Source organism: Onychostoma macrolepis, chromosome 15 (genome assembly GCF_012432095.1).
Source record: "Onychostoma macrolepis isolate SWU-2019 chromosome 15, ASM1243209v1, whole genome shotgun sequence".
Lineage (NCBI taxonomy): Eukaryota > Metazoa > Chordata > Actinopteri > Cypriniformes > Cyprinidae > Onychostoma > Onychostoma macrolepis.
In genome coordinates, this window is record NC_081169.1 from 339,776 (window position 1) to 361,354 (window position 21,579).

At 38.1% G+C, this 21,579-nt stretch overlaps 1 protein-coding gene across 1 annotated transcript; it reads right to left on the bottom strand.

Moving 5' to 3' along the window:
• Nucleotides 1-2,252: 2,252 nt before the first annotated feature.
• On the bottom strand, nucleotides 2,253-20,218 carry tagln (transgelin). Its single transcript, XM_058799633.1, has 6 exons — nucleotides 20,115-20,218; nucleotides 18,711-18,762; nucleotides 17,833-18,021; nucleotides 7,280-7,448; nucleotides 2,659-2,761; nucleotides 2,253-2,569 (listed from the first exon to the last, which is right to left on the bottom strand). The coding sequence occupies exons 2-6, from the start codon at nucleotides 18,726-18,728 to the stop codon at nucleotides 2,422-2,424; spliced, it is 627 nt and encodes a 208-aa protein (XP_058655616.1). The 5' UTR covers nucleotides 18,729-18,762; nucleotides 20,115-20,218; the 3' UTR covers nucleotides 2,253-2,421.
• Nucleotides 20,219-21,579: the final 1,361 nt, after the last annotated feature.

Sequence of the window (21,579 nt, forward strand, 5' to 3'; positions counted from 1 at the left end):
ACTATAAATAAATACTGTCCAGCATAAAGCAGAGTTTTCAGTAACGGTGTCACGTGCGCTCAGCAGCAGAGTAACTTCGTTTAGTTTTGAGTGAAAACACGGCGGAAAAGCTGGGAGGTTTTAAGAGTTCTAAGGGAATTATACAAATGAATATATGAATGAATTAATTGTATGAATGTACCTCTGAAGGTTCTGACTGTCTTCAGAAAAGATTGGATGGCATTTTTTTTAATCTTCGCTCCATGTAATGCCTAAAGGAAGTGTTCTTAAATCGCAATAGTGCTTTGTTCACGGAGTTTTACGGAAAACAGCTGTAGTTCTGCTGCTCCATCAGCGCCACCTGCTGTCAGAGACTGGATTTACAGAGACTCACATTCACATTCAGTCTGTGTGCAGTTTCTGTCTGGACAAAAACGGACCGAATTTGCATACCCTTCTGTAATTTATGACCGATTGATGAAAAACAAGCTGATGTGGATTCTACACATTTAAACAATTAAGATAAGTTATCTAGAATTATTTATGGAGCAGATAAAATACTATTATAATATTTAATTTTGACTTAACTCTTTTCTTTATTTAAAGGCTGAAATGTGAGGTTTGGCTTTTATATGAAACTTTTTCAAAGCTTTATTTGAACATGCTATTAAACTGTTCTCAGTCAAGTTGTCATTTAAGATCCGAACATCATTGGTAATGTTATTGTTTTAGTGATTATGCAAACAAAAAGACGTTTTATTTGTTTGTTGATTTTTAAATATAAAACTTGAAGTGATTTATGTGTCAGTACTTTTTGAACATTTCCTGCACATTTTAACAATACCGTGATAATACTGATAACCGTGACAACTTTGGTCACTATAATCGTGATGAGAAATTTTCATACCGTTACATCCCTACTTACAGTATTATGTGATTTTAGAGGAGCTCTTAAAATCAACACAATGTAGATCGCGAGCCAATTAATTTCTGTAATGAGTCGACTGAAGCGGACTATGAGGAGCTGATTGGTTGCCAAGAAGTCTTTCTATATGACAGGTAGTGAAATATAAGCTTGATCAGTGAAATCGGCCTAAAAGACAAGACTAGAGATGCTCCGATTGCAATTTTCTTGGCCAATTCTGATTTAAAAAAAAAAAAATTTAAGTGAGACCTGCCGATACCGAGTTTCTTTCCAAGAACTATAATTTACAGCATATACTAAGAAAAATCAATACTTTTTTCAATGCAAAAAAATGATTTACATAATGTATTAAACATTATAATTCCTCTAATCTGGTCTAAGTTACAGATATTCTCTATAAATGCATTTACACTGAAAAATTTCAAATGCATAAATTATTTAGTAAGATTAATGTTTTAAGTATTTTTTTAAACATGCAAATGAGAAATGTTGGGAAAAATGCGATTTGATAATTTTAAACATGAAACCAAACCACTGTGAGTCATTCATTCAACCGATTCATTCAAATGGCAGATTCATTCAATTAGTTTTAGTGACTGTCTTTTATGAATGGGTTTCTGAATCATTGACTCACTTGATTCGTTCAAAAGCGTGGATTCAGTAACGAAACACCGGAGAGACGCAGCAGTTCTGTTGTGGCTTTGATTGTAACTATTTTCGTCAGCAAAATTGAGCAAAAACAGTCAATATTGTGTCTAAAATGTAAGTCCCTTAATTTGAACTTTTTGTTTATTGAACTACTATTGTATGAAATCAGCGTCACATTGGAATCGCGTTTATATTCGGGTTAAACACCTTGATCGTGCAATGCTGCATACCTAAATCATATATTATAATTTTTTATGCATCTATAACAGTGGTCTCAAACTCAATTCCTGAAGGGCCACAGCTCTGCAGAGTTCAGCTCCAAATCACACCTGCTTGGACGTGATCCTGAAGAGCTTGATTAGCTGGATCAGGTGTTTTTGATTAGTGTTAGAGCTAAACTGTGCAGAGCTGTGCCCCTCCAGGAACCGAGTTTGAGATTCTGTAACTTTCTATGTGTGCTGTTGCGCTCATTTGTTTTGATTGCTGCACGAGTCCCTCACACACTCACTCAGGCTGTGCAAGCCTCATCTGGTGCGACATCAATGCATTATCAGTCGCCGTAAGTGTGATGTCAGAACAGAACATTAACATTTGCATTAACATGCACTACAATAAGAGCAGGAATGTGTATTACAGAAGTAAATGGGGAAGTTGATTTGCAGTCATGTTGCACTCAGATGAAACACACAGTTCTACTCTGTTCAACAAAGAACATTTTAATTAGACCAAACATGTTTCACAAGTAGGGACTGACACTGGGTGTGGAAACTTGTTTTTGTACTGAGTGGAGTTCTTCTTTCTTTATATTTATTACACTGTGGTTCTGGTCAGCTGGGATGCGGTGGGGGAGGACGTGGCGAGTGATTGGCTCATGGGTTCATGATCTGTCGAGGTCTGCCGTAGCCTGTCATGCCAGACTGGGACGCCCCTCTATTGGATCCCATCTGCAGACCAATGACGTTCTTCCCTTCTTTCAGCTGGTCATCAGAGAAATCTCTCCGGTTCTCCTGAGCTTTCCTGCAAGCAGACAGAGAGAAGATATTTAACATATCAGCAGTAATAAATATTGATTTGACGTATGAGCCCGTGTGATCGTTGGTACTCACTTGAAGAACCAGTTGGGATCTCCACGGAAGCAGCCGTCATCTTTTGTAACGGCGATGCTGCCGAGAGCCATGAGTGTCCTCTGCACCGCAGCCAAGTCCTTCCCTGACAGCGCAGCAGCAACAGGATTAAAGCACAGCTCATTTATACAAACAAGCTATAAAGATGCACTGAGATCATAACTGTTTTGATTTTCTTGAATTTTGGGATCTGACAGGGAGTCGGTCTACAGTGATTCCTGCATTTGTTCTAACCTAATTGATTAGATGTTGAATGTTTGTTTTAGTCCATGGTAAATATTCAAAAAGATACTTGTTTTTTGGTATTTAGAATTATGGATACAAGTCAAGGGTAATTATTTTGGTTTGAATGTAACCTTAGTCCCTGAACAGTTGAAACGCCATTTAAAACATTTGTTACAGTAGCATTAGAAATCATTTTACGTTCTCCTGTGTCAGAAATCAGGATATAATCGGCACATTTGCATTCCTCATCAAGCTCTGTTTTGTCTTTTTCAGTTCACTTTTCACATACAACCTAAGTGTTTTATCTTTGTTTCAACTCTGATTTAAAATATTCTACAACTGGGTTGTTGTCAGGATCATTTCATTTGAAAGGTTGTTGAATAATATTTTCCACACTTCAGGCACAGATTTTTTATTATTATTAATGTACTAATAGTTATTGTTATTGATTCTAAACCTAAAGCATTATTATTTTAACCCTATTACAAAGGTAAAAGCAATTGAAAAAAAGGTAAGTAAATTCTGGCATTATCAACTAGCTTTAAAAAAATCAAACATATTAAAGGAATATTTCACCCGAAGATTTATTTAAAATGTGTCTCTGCATCAGTGTCTCAGCAATGGATGCTCTGCAGTGAATGGGTGCCGTCAGAATGAGAGTCCAAACAGCTGATAAAAACATCACAATAATCCACACCACTCCAGTCCATCAGTTAACATCTGGAGAAGACAGAAGCTGAAACAAATCCAGCATTAAGATGTTTTTAACTCAAATACAAGTCCATAATCTATAATAACTCTTCCTCCAGTGAAAAAGTGCATCTGCTGTTGTCTCACATCAAAATCCAGACACATATGTTTAGAGCTGTTGTGTCTTGTAAACGCTGCTTGATCTGCAGATTTCTCTCCTGATTCACACCAGAACACTTCTTCACTGGAGGAAGCGTTATTATGGATTATGGACTCGTATTTCAGTTACAAATTTATTAATGCTGGATGTGTTTCAGCTTTTGTCTTCTCCAGATGTTAACTGATGGACTGGAGTGGTGTGGATTATTGTGATGTTTTTATCAGTCTCTCATTCTGACGGCACCCATTCACTGCAGAGCATCCATTGCTGAGACACTAATGCAGAGACACATTTCTACAAACCTGATGAAGAAACAAACTCAGCTACATCTTGGGAAAGAAAAGAGACAAGCAGTTTAGAGAATGGATGGATGGATGGATGATATTTACGGCGGCCGAGAGAGCTCAACGCACAGCATCTTAAGAAAACGCATGCAAACAGAAAAAGCACCAGCAAATTAAGAAAACATCTTCATCAGTTTGACAGCACATGTGCTGCAAATACTCACAACACAACCAAAAACAGAAACACGCTGCAAATACTCATAACACAAACAAAAAATGAGCTGCAAGTAGCACAGACCCCAATAATGCTTACAAAGATTAACCATGATTTTATTATAGTAAAAGTAGTAACCATGTATTGATCACCATTAGTAGGCTATAACCACAGTTGTATAAATACCATGGTTAAACTAGGTTAGTGAGGTTCATTTACCATGGTTTAATTATAGTAACTGTTTTTTATTTGTATATTGTATTTTATATATTTTTTTATAATATATTGACTATTTATTTATTTATTTGAATAGTAAAACCATGGTTAATTTTTTTAGTTATCCAGCTTACATTTCACAGTTGCAGTAATTGTGTAGTAGTATTTTGTCAGTTTATTTAGGCTAATAACACCACACCCCTCCCCCCCCTTTAAAAAAAAAACAAACATTTATAAGCATATCCTAGCCAGGTTCATCGCTTGTTGCGGTTCCCTTAAACATTTCAGATGTAGTCTGTGCATATTTGCAGCTCGTTGGTATTTGTTTGTGTTGTGAGTAGGCAATTTGCAGCGCGTTTCTGTTTTTGGTTGTGTTGTGTTGTCAGTATTTGCAGTATGTGCTGGTGCCTTTTCTATTTGCATGTGGTTTTTCATTTGCAGCATGTTGAGCTCTCTTGGCCACCGCAGATATTACAGGGTTGAAGGTTAATGCAAAACTGGTTAATAACTAGACCTACTAGACCTAACTACTTTGTACTAATAAATATTATGCAACAAAAAGGATGCTTTTCCCCATTTAAAAAAAATCAAAGCATTTCAGATTTAATTACACAAATGATTACCTCATAAATGATAACCTAGTTTTAGTTTAGTTTTGCTTTGTCTCATGCCGTACATTAAAAATGATTCAACTTTATTTAAAGCTGCAGTCCGTAACATTCTGGGTTAAAAATGATCCGAAATCAATATTTGAGCAAGAACATAACCAGCCAGTGTTCAAAATTATCACCTTATTTTAGCCCAATTCACAACGGTTAGTTTATAATAATGTTTTCTAATTTGAGTGGCACGGGTAGGTTTTCGCGGGAAATTTGAGCATGGCACTGTGTCATTACGTCACGTCTGTATCTGTAAACATAAAGAAGTTTTCCTGGCTAGTAGGCTATCACATGTGAGGATCCTGCAGGTGACGGATCGTTTATACCCTTTTCTCACAGCAGCTGGAATAATTAAATGTATCATTTTGATGGCGGATTGTGATCCAGAAAGGATTATGTGTTTATGAAACACATGTGAATGAAATTAATTTATATTCCAGTTTTAAATGTGCTTGTGATTACAGATAGCCTGGGATTACACAAGATTTGTATTTTAAAGACAACCAGTTCGAAGGGAGCATAGTTTGCTTTTTAGGTTAAAAGATTTTCTTAATATGAAATTTGAATGGCATGACAATTAGACCGTACAGAACTGTATTAGACTGTACAGAAATTGAAATCTACACGCTAATACACACTATACTCATTGTCACACGATGCTGATGTTGTTAACATAAATAATTTGAGAATAAAGTATAACAATAATAATAATTTGCACGGTTAGATGTGATATGAGCTAACCGATCTTTAGATTTAATCACCTTTGGTAGCGTGATTTATTGTAATGCTTTTTTCCTCAGTTGGTCAGAACAAACGCGGCAGACTTGTTACTTGCTTGTTCAGATGGCAATATACGGTGAAAATTCTTATTTGGGTCATATATTCCAAGACGCAGGCTAGAATCTGTGATTCCTGAGTACAGTATCCACACCGGTGCGGTGACTGACATACTCCTCAAAACATTGGATTCTTCCGTGCTCGAGCCGTGCCGGAGCACCGCAGCACAACCCGACGCATGGAAGATAATTCTGTACAGAGCTGCAATTCCAGGTTTTCAAACAGAGATGGCTACAAAGAGGCAAAACTTACGGACTGCAGCTTTAACAAACTTATTTAAAGTTAGCTGATAATAATAATAATAATAATAATAATAATAAGTTTTATTTATATAGCGCCTTTCCAGAGCTCAAGGACACTTTACAATAAACATCAGAAATGGGAGGAAAACATCAAACAATAAACAGAAAGAAAACAACATCAGAAATCCAAAGAGTAATATACAACATAAAACTAAGTAAACAGAAGTTAACTAAGAAAGATAACATTCTGAAAACAAGTGAGTTTTGAGCAGCGATTTGAATTCAGACAGGCTATTGGCAAGACAGAGTGATCTGGGTAGAGAGTTCCATAATTTAGGGGCAACAACACTGAACGATCTGCCCCCATGGAAGAGAGGCGATATCGAGGATGGTGAGAAGGCGAGAATCAGAGGACCGCAATGAACGTGGTGGAGAATAGGGGTGGAGCAGATTGCAGAGATAGTAAGGAGCCAGACCATTCAAGGCTTTAAAAGTAAGCAGGATAATTTTAAACTTGATGCGATAGGCCACTGGTAGCCAGTGCAGATCAGCTAGAATAGGGGTGATGTGGGCTGAACGCTTGGTGCGAGTGAGAATACGAGCGGCTGAGTTTTGAATATACTGTAATCTAGCAATAGTGGTAGCTGGCAAGCCAATGAAGAGGGCATTACAGTAATCGAGACGAGATGAGACAAAAGCGTGAATGAGAGTTTCTGCATCTTTGGTACTTATGAAAGGACGGAGCTGGACAATTCGTCGTAAGTGAAAAAATGCCAATTTAGAGAGAGAGTTAATATGATACTGAAATGAAAGAGATGGGTCAAACATAACACCGAGATTTCTAACGATACTAGATGGAGTAATTAAAGTGCCAGTAATATCACAAGTAAAGTCAGCGGGAACTTTGGTGGTAAGTGCTGGAGTACCAATGATGATGATCTCAGTTTAAGTCTGATAATGTTAAGTTAATAAGGAAATGTAAACAATGATAATTTAAACATTATCTATTGAATGGTGAATTTTGACATGGGGTTTGAATGTTTATCACAAATATATATTTCTTTTGTTGAACTCACCCTCCCACAGATCTACGGTCTGAAACATGTCGGTTTTGACGACACCGTAGTGCTCCGCAGCGTTGAGGAACTGTGAGATCTGCTCCATCTGTTTGAAGGCCATGCTGGAGCTCTGGATCTTCTTCACAGGCTTGTCCTTACACAGAGTATTGATGAGCTCACACAAAACCTGAGAACGGTACAGAAAACAAGATTACTTCCCAGAAACTTCATTATGAATGACATTATAATAACTAGTGTGGTTTAATGCAGTATCTGTGTCACTCAACAGAATGTTATGATATTTTAGTTGGTCTTAGCATTTCTTGTGCCAATTTTGGAGTCACTACTTAAATCCCTATTCATTTTAGCTTATCGGTTTTTTTTTTTTTTACTGAATAGCCTAGGTTTAGCTAGCAGCTAGCTTTTCATTAATTTATAATTTTGTCAAAACACTTTTTTTTTTTTTTGACTCATCTTTCAACTTTCATTGGTTCTTCATGAAATGTGATCAGTTGATCTGTTGGTCTGTAAAAAAAAATACCCTGCATGATCATATACTGCATTCCTAATCCTACCCAAAATCTAAACTTAACAACTACTTTACTAACTATTAGTAAGCAGCAAATTAGGAGTTTATTGAGGTAAAAGTTGTATTTAATGGTTTGTTAATAGCAAGAATGGGACCTTAAAATAAAATGTGATTTTCATGTTAGTAATGTATTATGATGATCAAGATATTTATCATTTCCATACTATGTAACGGGAGTACAAGATTGGTTTGGTGTTTAACATTTGTTTTGAAAAAAACAACAACAACAAAAACATTTCAAATATAGGTGAGATAATCATCAGCAATGCTTGAAATGCTTGAGCAATGCTTGAAACAAGCAGAAACTGCAGGAGCAACTACGGATGTGATATATTCCTGTATGTGGCAGTCGTTGGCAGCGTGGTCAGAGCGCTCATACTGTTGGAAATTCCTCTGGATCTTCTTCACAGGCTTGTCCTTACACAGAGTATTGATGAGCTCACACAAAACCTGAGAACGGTACAGAAAACAAGATTACTTCCCAGAAACTTCATTATGAATGACATTATAATAACTAGTGTGGTTTAATGTAGTATCTGTGTCACTCAACAGAATGTTATGAAATTTTAGTTGGTCTTAGCATTTCTTGTGCCAATTTTGGAGTCACTACTTAAATCCCTATTCATTTTAGCTTATCGTTTTTTTTTTTTTGACTCATCTTTCAGCTTTCATTGGTTCTTCATGAAATGTGATCAGTTGATCTGTTGGTCTGTAAAAAAATACCCTGCATGATCATATACTGCATTCCTAATCCTACCCAAAATCTAAACTTAACAACTACTTTACTGTAGCATCAGAACGAGTCAGACAAAACTAAGATTCGATCAGGACATCGAAACATGAGGAGCGAAATTCCAGGAGAACATGACAACGTCGTAAAGATGCCTATCTCCGACCTCTGGAGCAAGCCTAACCAACAAGCCTCTTCCAGAACAGTTTGCAACATTGAGACAAAAGAACACTTATTGATAAGTGTTCAACGAGGAAGGAGATCGTCAAATTTGGGGTAAATAATCAAGATTAATGGTCAAAGAGATGGCCATCACATGTGTTCCACGAGAGAAATCACAAGCTTCTTTAGATTGACTTTTCCCCACACATACAAGACAAAGAACCAGACGGAAATCCTTCTGTCCAAAGAACATGTCTTTTGGTCCCCACAGATCTACGGTCTGAAACATGTCGGTTTTGACGACACCGTAGTGCTCCGCAGCGTTGAGGAACTGTGAGATCTGCTCCATCTGTTTGAAGGCCATGCTGGAGCTCTGGATCTTCTTCACAGGCTTGTCCTTACACAGAGTATTGATGAGCTCACACAAAACCTGAGAACGGTACAGAAAACAAGATTACTTCCCAGAAACTTCATTATGAATGACATTATAATAACTAGTGTGGTTTAATGTAGTATCTGTGTCACTCAACAGAATGTTATGAAATTTTAGTTGGTCTTAGCATTTCTTGTGCCAATTTTGGAGTCACTACTTAAATCCCTATTCATTTTAGCTTATCGTTTTTTTTTGTTTTTTTTTTACTGAATAGCCTAGGTTTAGCTAGCAGCTAGCTTTTCATTAATTTATAATTTTGTCAAAACACTTTTTTTTTTGACTCATCTTTCAGCTTTCATTGGTTCTTCATGAAATGTGATCAGTTGATCTGTTGGTCTGTAAAAAAATACCCTGCATGATCATATACTGCATTCCTAATCCTACCCAAAATCTAAACTTAACAACTACTTTACTGTAGCATCAGAACGAGTCAGACAAAACTAAGATTCGATCAGGACATCGAAACATGAGGAGCGAAATTCCAGGAGAACATGACAACGTCGTAAAGATGCCTATCTCCGACCTCTGGAGCAAGCCTAACCAACAAGCCTCTTCCAGAACAGTTTGCAACATTAAGACAAAAGAACACTTATTGATAAGTGTTCAACGAGGAAGGAGATCGTCAAATTTGGGGTAAATAATCAAGATTAATGGTCAAAGAGATGGCCATCACATGTGTTCCACGAGAGAAATCACAAGCTTCTTTAGATTGACTTTTCCCCCACACATACAAGACAAAGAACCAGACGGAAATCCTTCTGTCCAAAGAACATGTCTTTTGGTCCCCACAGATCTACACAGAGACTTTCTTTTCATATGCATATAAAATCATCCTAAAAGGAACTTTTCTAGGCATAACACTATATTATGTATGTAACCACACATTAGACTATCATGTTTTAAGCACATATTATGTATGTCTTTCTAATAACTATTGAATGACTTTAAGGTTAGTCGTGTTTGGTATGTATGAGTTTGACATTTCTAGCTTGAAACGTTTCTTCCAACTGTTTCTTTGTCAAATGTATCATATTCTGGTTATAGAAATCACATCCAAAATTATACTTTGCAAGAGTGTGTAAAATTCAGACCATGTGACTGATAACATGCTGATTTATGATGGAAGGAACAACCCTAGCTAAGATAATAGCCTATCTAATTGGTCAAGACACCAGATGGGATGTGTCCAGAAGCCAAGTTTAAAACCTCAGGACAACATCAATTCTTCCCTTCTTCCCTTCTCCTCTTCTTCTTCTCGTATTAATAGTATATTAATAGTATATTAAGCTGTTTTAGCGCTCTTTGAGCGTGCTCTGGCCTACAGGCCAGTTGCTACTTAACACCACGATGAGAAGAAAAACCACCTAGTCTCGTTACTCATTTTATTCTTTTACTTTAGTTTCTTTTCTTTCCGTTGAGTCTCGTGTTCAAAAGTTAAGTTTGCCGCAAAGTCCAGCTCCGACTGCACCCGTTTCAAACTTCAACCAGCAACTGACTCCAAGACCATCCTCAGCCAACGCCCAACCATTGGCTTCCCAAGACATCACTTCAAAGACTACTGAACTTCCAGCCAATCACCAACTCGGGAAAACCCCTTTCCTGCAACGACGACGAAGACAGAAGGGAATTCCTGTAACCAAAGGCAACGCAAGTAAAACAACTCCAGATTCTAACTGAACTGGTGCATTTAATATAAAATGTAGCCTCATTGAGAAACTCAATGCGAGGGTTAATTAAGTGATTGATGATTGTTCAGGTCTATGCAATAGCACATATTGCTATAAACTTGGGATTTCACATTCTCATTCTCTTAAACTCATCCTTTCTCTCTTTTCGCAACGTGTGAATGTGTGAATGCTTGTGTTCATGTGTTAGATTAGTTTATGTCTTATGTTTTGTTATAGTATCTTGTGTTTTGTGCTTACAAGTTAATTTCTTAATCTGCCGATCTGGTTACTGTGCTTATTAATAGTGTTTTCACTATATTTTGGATTTTAATATCCAGTGCAGAATTAATGTTATACGGCTCGTTCAGTGATCAGCCGCAAAACAGTGATTCTGTTCAAATTCCCTATAAAATCATAAATGATTCCCTTTGAGCTAAATTAAATTATATTTATGTATCAAACCCTACATTACTAACTATTAGTAAGCAGCAAATTAGGAGTTTATTGAGGTAAAAGTTGTATTTAATGGTTTGTTAATAGCAAGAATGGGACCTTAAAATAAAATGTGATTTTCATGTTAGTAATGTATTATGATGATCAAGATATTTATCATTTCCATACTATGTAACGGGAGTACAAGATTGGTTTGGTGTTTAACATTTGTTTTGAAAAAAACAACAACAACAAAAACATTTCAAATATAGGTGAGATAATCATCAGCAATGCTTTACCACAAGCAGAAACTGCAGGAGCAACTACGGATGTGATATATTCCTGTATGTGGCAGTCGTTGGCAGCGTGGTCAGAGCGCTCATACTGTTGGAAATTCCTCTGCATCTTCAGCAGGCATCTCAGGGTCATGAGTGTTTTTCCCCTCAACCTGTACGCTTCACCTGAGTGTGGCAGCAAACACCAGATCAGCCTTCACCTGCAGAAGGTGTCCAACTGTGATCTCTCATTAACCACAACCACCTTGAGCTGCCACTGGGCAGGGTGCCGTCAGTTCTTCTTAACTTGGGAGTCTTGTCTCCTTGCCTTAGGAAACTGACTCCTCTGGGTGGTGGTGCCTGAAATTTATTAGCTTTGACCCTCTGGAAGTCTGTCCATTTGGCAATTTTAACAAGAACCTTGTCATGCCTCCATTTATAGCAACCTTCTCCCATTGCGTTGGGACATCCTGCTTGCAGGATCATGTGGCCCCAGATCTTTAGGTTGTTTGGAGTTGGTAATTGGTCCACTACAGCATGCAAGAGGAAGGTCAGTTTGCCTTGGTCAGCAATCCAAAGTTCCCTCCAGGACAGCGAACGCTCGAGGGCCTGATCCCACTGCATCCACTGCCCTTGAGAGGAGAACCCTACTGTTTTTACAAGCTGGTCTTCTTCTGCAGCCTCTCGGACCCTCTGCACCACAAGTGTCTTCTTACCTTTGGCACTTGTTTTGTAGTTTCCCAGTCCCAGTTGTCACTGGCAGATCATGCCAATGATTTCCTGATGTTTCCAATATGATTCCGTTTCCCTCACTGCCTCCTGTGACTTCCACTTCATGCCGCAATTGACAGTTTTGTTGGCATGTCAAAATTTCTCATCCTTATACAATAGCAGTGTGCAGGTTGTTGTTGCCTTGACTTTGAATTCTTCCACTATCGATGAGACTGGAAAGCGGAGCTTGGAGGTCTTGCTGTACATATTAACTGAGCTGAAGGAGGAACACCCAGCCATCTCCACACAAACCTGCTATACAGCCTCTGCATGACGCCATACTGGAAGCATCATACCTTAAACCTCGCAAGCAACTGGCTGTTGCCAATTTCATTGAGCCAAATGGTCAGTTGAGCTATGGTATCCTGAAGATTGGTGCTGTCTTTCAGAGTGTAGTCATAACACTTTCCCAAGCATCAAATTCCTTGTGCTTCCATAGTTGGCATTTTCAATACTGAAGGTGTTCCTCAACATAATTCCTTTCAGGACACACAGCCTCCTAGATTTACCTGGTTTAAATTGCATCTGTGACCAGGTGGTCATCTTTTCCAGTGAGCTTAGGATCTACTGAGTTCCCTGGATCGATGAAGTCATTACAGTAATATCGTCCATAAAGGCTCTGCAGGCTGGACCTCTTGTGCCATAGTACACTACTGGAGCTTTCCATTGCTTTCCTTCACCCTTCAGTAATACGTTCATGGCAGCCACAAACAAAGCCACGGATATTGTGCATCTTGCCATGAAACCCTTCTCAAGCCTCAGCCACTTGGTGGTAAAGTTTTCCACTGTGAACCTCATTTTCAGCGGATCCATGTGAGACATTACAAGCTTGACTACTTCCGATGGTACTTGGTAGTCCTCCAGTGCCTTATGGATAAGCTGGTGAAGTACTCATGGTAAGGCTTTGGCGAGGTCTAGCCAAATGACTGAGAGCGTTTTGTTGTTCCTCTTTGCCTCCTTGATGATCTGGCTAATCACTGATGTATGCTCCAGGCATCCGGAGTATCCTGGGACACCTCCTTTTTGGACACTTGTGTCGACATGCTCATTGGCGAGATAGGATGAGATAGCTAAGATATTAGCCTATTAGTAATGATGGACCAGAATATTTTCCCTTTAACATCCAGTAGCGAGATCTCCTGAAACCGGTCAAGTCCTGATGAGTCCAGCTCCTTCCAAACAAAACAGCCCACAGCGAGTGTCAGGGAGAGTCAGGGTTCCTACTTCTTCTTCCAAAGACTCTGTAGAAGCTTTGCTAACCTCTTGAGCAGCTTTGGGCAGTTTTTATACATCCTATAGGTGGTTCCAGAAAGTCCTGCTTGAGCTTTCTCCACCACTGCCCTTATTTCGTCAAGAGTAAAATCTACCATGACTTGAGTGTTGGTAGCTGGAAAGGACAATCCCCCAGTGGAATGTCCTTATTGGAGTCTCCATATGCTGCTGCCATGCTCTCCTCCACTTCTTCCTTAGAACATACTAGTCTTCTACTCTTCCTCTCTTCATAAGTGCCGTGCTTATCAGAGGCATGGAGGCTACTACACACACTAAATTAACTATGACAGAGGGACCAAACAGCAAAGCTTTATTTCCACCAGAGAAATGCATGAAGGCGATAAGAGCATTTTGGGTACACCAAGAATGACCAGAGCTTCATTTAAATATAGTCGTAAAAATCCTGCTAAAAGAGCGAATACATAAAGGATAATGCATGGCTAGCTGTGCATTAAACGATTTTAAATGCACAACGGGAAGGCGAGAACCACCTGACGCAAATAAATAGTGCAGTAAGATCACATTTATTTGAAGTAATTAATTCAAACATTTAGCTACTTGAATTAATTATTCGATTGATCGAGAGAGAGAGATAGAAAGAGAGAGAGAGGTGACAGTTGCGTCTGTGAATTACCTGCGTCTGCACGTCTCTCTACAAACAATGAAGCTATGAGTTTAGTTACTTCAAACGCAGCGATTTTACCTCCTCGTTGCTGATGAATATAATGTAGCGATCCTGTAAGCTATTTTATTAATAAAAGTCACAGGGCAGCGTTGACAACAAGTTTATGTACTCCTGAATGTTTGTATGTTTGTGTGCAGCGTGATCTCTGATCTCACAAACCAAATTCCTTGTGCTTCCATAGTTGGCATTTTCAATACTGAAGGTGTTCCTCAACATAATTCCTTTCAGGACACACAGCCTCCTAGATTTACCTGGTTTAAATTGCATCTGTGACCAGGTGGTCATCTTTTCCAGTGAGCTTAGGATCTACTGAGTTCCCTGGATCGATGAAGTCATTACAGTAATATCGTCCATAAAGGCTCTGCAGGCTGGACCTCTTGTGCCATAGTACACTACTGGAGCTTTCCATTGCTTTCCTTCACCCTTCAGTAATACGTTCATGGCAGCCACAAACAAAGCCACGGATATTGTGCATCTTGCCATGAAACCCTTCTCAAGCCTCAGCCACTTGGTGGTAAAGTTTCCCACTGTGAACCTCATTTTCAGCGGATCCATGTGAGACATTACAAGCTTGACTACTTCCGATGGTACTTGGTAGTCCTCCAGTGCCTTATGGATAAGCTGGTGAAGTACTCATGGTAAGGCTTTGGCGAGGTCTAGCCAAATGACTGAGAGCGTTTTGTTGTTCCTCTTGCCTCCTTGATGATCTGGCTAATCACTGATGTATGCTCCAGGCATCCGGAGTATCCTGGGACACCTCCTTTTTGGACACTTGTGTCGACATGCTCATTGGCGAGATAGGATGAGATAGCTAAGATATTAGCCTATTAGTAATGATGGACCAGAATATTTTCCCTTTAACATCCAGTAGCGAGATCTCCTGAAACCGGTCAAGTCCTGATGAGTCCAGCTCCTTCCAAACAAAACAGCCCACAGCGAGTGTCAGGGAGAGTCAGGGTTCCTACTTCTTCTTCCAAAGACTCTGTAGAAGCTTTGCTAACCTCTTGAGCAGCTTTGGGCAGTTTTTATACATCCTATAGGTGGTTCCAGAAAGTCCTGCTTGAGCTTTCTCCACCACTGCCCTTATTTCGTCAAGAGTAAAATCTACCATGACTTGAGTGTTGGTAGCTGGAAAGGACAATCCCCCAGTGGAATGTCCTTATTGGAGTCTCCATATGCTGCTGCCATGCTCTCCTCCACTTCTTCCTTAGAACATACTAGTCTTCTACTCTTCCTCTCTTCATAAGTGCCGTGCTTATCAGAGGCATGGAGGCTACTACACACACTAAATTAACTATGACAGAGGGACCAAACAGCAAAGCTTTATTTCCACCAGAGAAATGCATGAAGGCGATAAGAGCATTTTGGGTACACCAAGAATGACCAGAGCTTCATTTAAATATAGTCGTAAAAATCCTGCTAAAAGAGCGAATACATAAAGGATAATGCATGGCTAGCTGTGCATTAAACGATTTTAAATGCACAACGGGAAGGCGAGAACCACCTGACGCAAATAAATAGTGCAGTAAGATCACATTTATTTGAAGTAATTAATTCAAACATTTAGCTACTTGAATTAATTATTCGATTGATCGAGAGAGAGAGATAGAAAGAGAGAGAGAGGTGACAGTTGCGTCTGTGAATTACCTGCGTCTGCACGTCTCTCTACAAACAATGAAGCTATGAGTTTAGTTACTTCAAACGCAGCGATTTTACCTCCTCGTTGCTGATGAATATAATGTAGCGATCCTGTAAGCTATTTTATTAATAAAAAGTCACAGGGCAGCGTTGACAACAAGTTTATGTACTCCTGAATGTTTGTATGTTTGTGTGCAGCGTGATCTCTGATCTCACAAACCAAATTAATAGACATGCTCAGGCCACACTTAAAATCAGATGAATTATTAAAAAGATTATTAAAGGGTTACTCCACCCCAAAATGAAAATTTTGTCATTAATCACTTACCCCCATGTCGTTCCAAAGCCATAAAAGCTTAGTTCGTCTTCGGAACACAATTTAAAATATTTTGGATGAAAACCGAGAGGCTTGTAACTGTCCTATTGACTGACACAGAAAAGTATGAAAGGCATCGTCAAAATAGTCCATCTGCCATCAGTGGTTCAACCGTAACGTTATGAAGCTACGAGAATACTTTTTGTACGCAAAGAAAATAAAAATAACGACTTTATTCAACAGTTTGTCTCATCTGCGTCACCGTTGCGCCATTTTGGAGAATATCCGCTGAACACAAACTGCGTACGCTCTCCTGTGTCAGCTGCGCCACACAGATACATCTTCTACGTTCTTTGATTTGAATGAAAACAGCGTATCCATGTGGTGTGGCTGACACAGAACAGCATACGCAGTTTGCTGGGGAATATATAGTTTGCAGAGCTTGGAGAATATCCGCTGAACGCAAACTGCCTATGCTGTTCTGTATCAGCCGCAGCACACGGATACGCTGTTTTCATTCAAATCAACCATGTGGCGCAGCTAACACAGAGCAGCGTACGCAGTTTGCTGGCCAAAATTGTTAGAACACCTGACAGATCTGAAAACATTGACCTTTTTTGCCTCCAAAACATGACTTAATTTCATAATGTTCATAAAACATGCAGATGGTTGCTCTGAGCACAACACATATCAGATGTAGTGAGTCATACTGTTTTTATCCACTTTTTATCCAGCGATTACAGCAGCACATCTCTCTGGCATAGTGTCAACATATTTCCTGAGAACTTCAACACTAATGTTATCCCATGCCTTCTGCAACTCAACCCAGCAGCTTGCATGTTTTTGTATATAAAGGTTTTAGAGCAACATATGCTCCCCTCCAGACGACGTCTATTTCAGGGAAGGCCTTGTGTATTTCAGCAGAACAATGCAAAACCACATACTGCAGCTATTACAACAGCATGGCTTCATAGTAGAAGAGTCTGTGTGCTGAATTGGCCTGCCTGCAGTCCAGATCTTTCAGCTATAGAGAACATGTGGCGCATCATTAAATGAAAAATACGTCAAAGACAACCACGAACTCTTCAGCAGCTGGAAACCTATTTTAGGCAAGAACGGGACCAAATTACAACACCAAAACTCAGAAACTCATAACCTTGATGCCCAGATGTCTTCAAACTGTTTTGAAAAGAAGAGGAGATGCTACACCATGGTAAACATGCCCCCGTCCCAACTATTTTGAGGCCTGTAGCAGGCATCAAATTTGAAATGAGCTCATTTTGTGCATAAAACTGTTATGTTATCTATGTTCTATTGTGAATAAAATATTGGCTCATGTGATTTGAAATTCTTTTAGTTTTCATTTTATTCAAATTTTAAAAAAAGTCCCAACATTTCCAGAATTCAGGTTGTATATGTCTTTTCTAAAGGATTATTTTTGTGAAACTTCATGAGTTGCTTGTCTTGACCAGAACACTCTTGCAAAAGAGATTTTTAAATCTCAAGGTTTTTTTATTTTCTTGGTTATAGGATAGATAGATAGATAGATAGATAGATAGATTACATGATTGCAGTGAGAACACAACACATGCATGACTTACACATCCGTCTTTGAGCCAGGCCTGGAAACCCAGTTTTCCAGCCTCTGGTTTTTCAACCCCAGCGCACTGAGTCGCGATCCACTCCACCAAACGCACCTCCAGCTCAGGGTCATACTTCTGCTCGATTTTATCCTGCACTTGGCGGCTCATCCCATAAGATGGACCCTTGTTTGCCATGGTTGAAGCTCCCTGCATAGAAGAGCAGTCAATAGTATATTAAGTTTCATAATATGTGCAATTCCACGTTAGATTTATTATAATTTTGTATTGTTTTTGTTCCATTGTAGTCTGTCTGAAATTTTCCTCTGTCAAATGTTATTAGACATTTTCAACATGAACAATGCTTGTGTGTTGCTGTGTAAAGATACAAAACAAGAACACAGTTGGGGGAAGTTTTTCATTATTTTACCTTTCCTGAAATCCTCTTCTCCTGAAACAAACTTTTATCTATTGAAATTAAGCTAAACACCATCAGAATAAAGTGGAAAAAAGCCAATGATGCAATTGGAAGCAGCCACAAAGCCATAAAATCGAAGTACAAATCATGCTTATAAATGTTGTGCAGTGTAAACAATCCAACATTTCCAATGGCAAACAGTTCAGCTCAATTATAAAAAAATTATATTATGTCAAATGGATAACTTGAGCTAAACTGTTATACAAAAAGCAACCACAGAGGCAGAGACTGAGAGATTCACATGTTCATATAGTCCTTGATTGGAGGTGGATGGGGAAATCAGTACTGTACAGTTGAATAAGGCAGGATCAGATGAACATGTTCCTCCAGAAACACCATCAGTTACATTCACACATTTCAGCAGTTCGTAACACCATCAAAGCGAAGCTCAAATCACACACAAACCCAAAGAGAGCAGCACCTTCACCTGTGCTGCCATTCTGCGCTTTACGAGGTTCCTCTGAAGTCCCAACCTTAAGGAATGAGTTTAAAATCATTCACCCTATGAGCATTACATCTGCACCTTTTTGTTTAATTAATTAATTAATTTTTTTAAATATTATTTATTTCAGGACAAATAGTAAAACATTATTTGCTAAAATTTTATATATATATATATATATAATTTTATATTAAATGATATAATAAAAAGGAAAATAAACCAGTATAAATGTGTCAAATGTAAATGATTTTGGTTTTCCAGAACATTATACGTTAGATTACACATAACCAAACCAGAAGTCCTGAGAAAAATGTAAAACTTAAAGTGCTTATATATTCTAATGCTATGACATTTACACATTTGTAAGTGTCATTTAAAGGGATAGTTCCCTCAAAACTGAAAATCCTGTCATCATTTACACACCATTTACACACATTCACTTCCATAGTCTTTTTTCCCCATACTATGGAAGTTAATGGGGACCAGCAACTGTTTGATTACTGATATTCTTCAAAATATCTTCTTTTGTGTTCAACAGAAAAATGAAATAACCTGAGGGTGAGTAAATGATGACAGAATTTTATTTTATTTTTATTTTTTGGGTGAACTATCCCTTTAAGTTTCCATATAGTTTTACAATTCAGTATCGCATTAGGCATTTGTAATCTACACCTAATATGATCATTTATCCTCAAAGTTCAGGCTGGCTTGTTCATGAAGCTGACTGATTGGTTAATTAATGCCTCCACTCTATCTATCTATCTATCTATCTATCTATCTAATCTATCTATCTATCTATCTATCTATCTATCTATCTATCTATCTATCTATCTATCTATCTATCTATCTATCTATCTAATGTCATAATAAACATAAATAATGTTATTTATTACTATGTATAATTAATGTATTATTACTATTATTTATTTAGTTTATGTATTTGGTTTTCATAGTCTTTTCTTACCATGATCTGAGTGCTTTAGTTTTGTAGCTTTTAGTTCTGCATCAATGATAATTTAATCATTGGACACTTGGAATAGGTTAAGTCTGCATTAAAAGTTTATGAAAAAAGATATGCGTTTGATACAAATGCTGTTATTAAAATGTATAAGGTCACAACAAAGAAGATGCTCAGAGTTCAAATAATGCAGAAACACAAAGTGAACCTAACTACTTGCAATCAAAAAGTCATGAAAAAGACCAAAAATACTACATTTAAACAATTTTCAGGTCTGGTCTTTTTTTTTTAAAGATAGTACGTAGATTATGTATTGTAGAGCATGTAGAGTTGCATGGATTATTACTTCATGTCATTTAAAAGCTACAACAATCAGCACAATACCTGACTGATAGGAACTGAAAGCATATGAAAAACATACTTACTCTAGTAAAAGTGAAGATGACTTTGTCGTTCGTACAGGCACCAGTCACACAGGAGCTTTATGTTCAGCAGAGTCGTCCCTATCGCTGTTTCAAGAGGAGATGTCTTTTCCATTAGAGAAATAAAAAACCAGGCATTCGGTGAGAGGGGGCAGAGAAAAGGAAATTGATGCCTTAAAAGGACACGCTGTTTTTCTCGAGCCCACCCTCCTCTCCGCTCTGCACTTAAGTTTTCTGGTTCGGCCCTTTGTTAAAGCAAAGCCTTATTTGGGAAGAGGCTTGGATGAGGACAGGAACCAAGCCAAGAGTCTGTAGTTTGGTCAGAGAGCAGAATTCTCCAAATACCACATCACTGCATCAGCAGGGACACAGAGGAAGGCTGTGTGAACGCCTGCTGGAAGCTCGAGGTGGAGCTGGAAATAAGCTTTGAGTTTAGACAGGGACATACATGGAATAGTTTGACAGATGGACTGTATAGATTAGATGAATACACATTGAGACGCAAAGCATGGTCTGTCAGCGGTACTGTATATAAGGTATTTCGATGCAGAAGCATTGACAGAAGGGAAATAAGAGAGAGCTGAAGCAAGATGATTTACTGACACTTAAGAAGCAACCGCTAACAAGGCCTTCTATGTACAAAATACTCCCCAGTGTGTGTTCAATATTACGTTATCTAATGTTGAAAGTATGCAATGCTACTATATTTTAGTCACACTTTATTTTAAGGTCCAATTCCCAAAATTAAATAGCTATTAACTATGACTTTCGCCACATAAACTTCCAATTTGCTGCGTATTAGTAGTTAGTAAGGTTGTTGTTAAGTTTAGGTATGGGGTTTATGATTAAGAGATCTAGAATATGGTCATGCAGAATAAGGCATTAATATGTGCTTTATAAGTACTAATAAACAGCACTGAGGGATTCATTTCATTGACCATTACTTTTGATTTAAACTGTATCTTGTCATATCTCATATTTGTGTGCTTCTTTATAAGGATTGATTTTGCTGAAAAAAAATTATATGATGTTATATTAGGATCACAGTAAAACTCATGAAAACTTTCCAAATGACCTTTATACAGATATTATTATTATATCCTATTCTAGACCTAGACTTTCATTCGTAAATATAAAAATCCAACATAAACTTATTCTCTGTTTAAAACAATACTAATTAAAATAAATAATCATACACCATTTTCATTGTATTATATGAAAGTAATTTCTGTAGGCCCCCCCCCCACACAACATGAATGTACACATATGCATGTATTTATTCATGTATTGTTAGGCAGGGACAACATTTCTTTCACACATGACAACCCACCTCAAGTGACAATCGAAGTTGTTAGTGATGTACAGTACTTACGTATATGACGTATTTACATTCAAACTAATAATAACAAAAAAGAAGAATAAACAAATCAATTAAAGCTGTCTCCTTTCACTTCTGGGTTATGATTTG

Bases quoted from the DNA above. Each gene is read 5' to 3' on its own strand.
- tagln (XM_058799633.1), bottom strand. The intron at 7,449-17,832 runs GTAAGTCATGCA...TACCGTTCTCAG, and splicing joins CCTGGCTCAAAGACGGATGT to GTTTTGTGTGAGCTCATCAA. The intron at 2,762-7,279 runs GTGAGTTCAACA...CTGCGCTGTCAG, and splicing joins GACCGTAGATCTGTGGGAGG to GGAAGGACTTGGCTGCGGTG.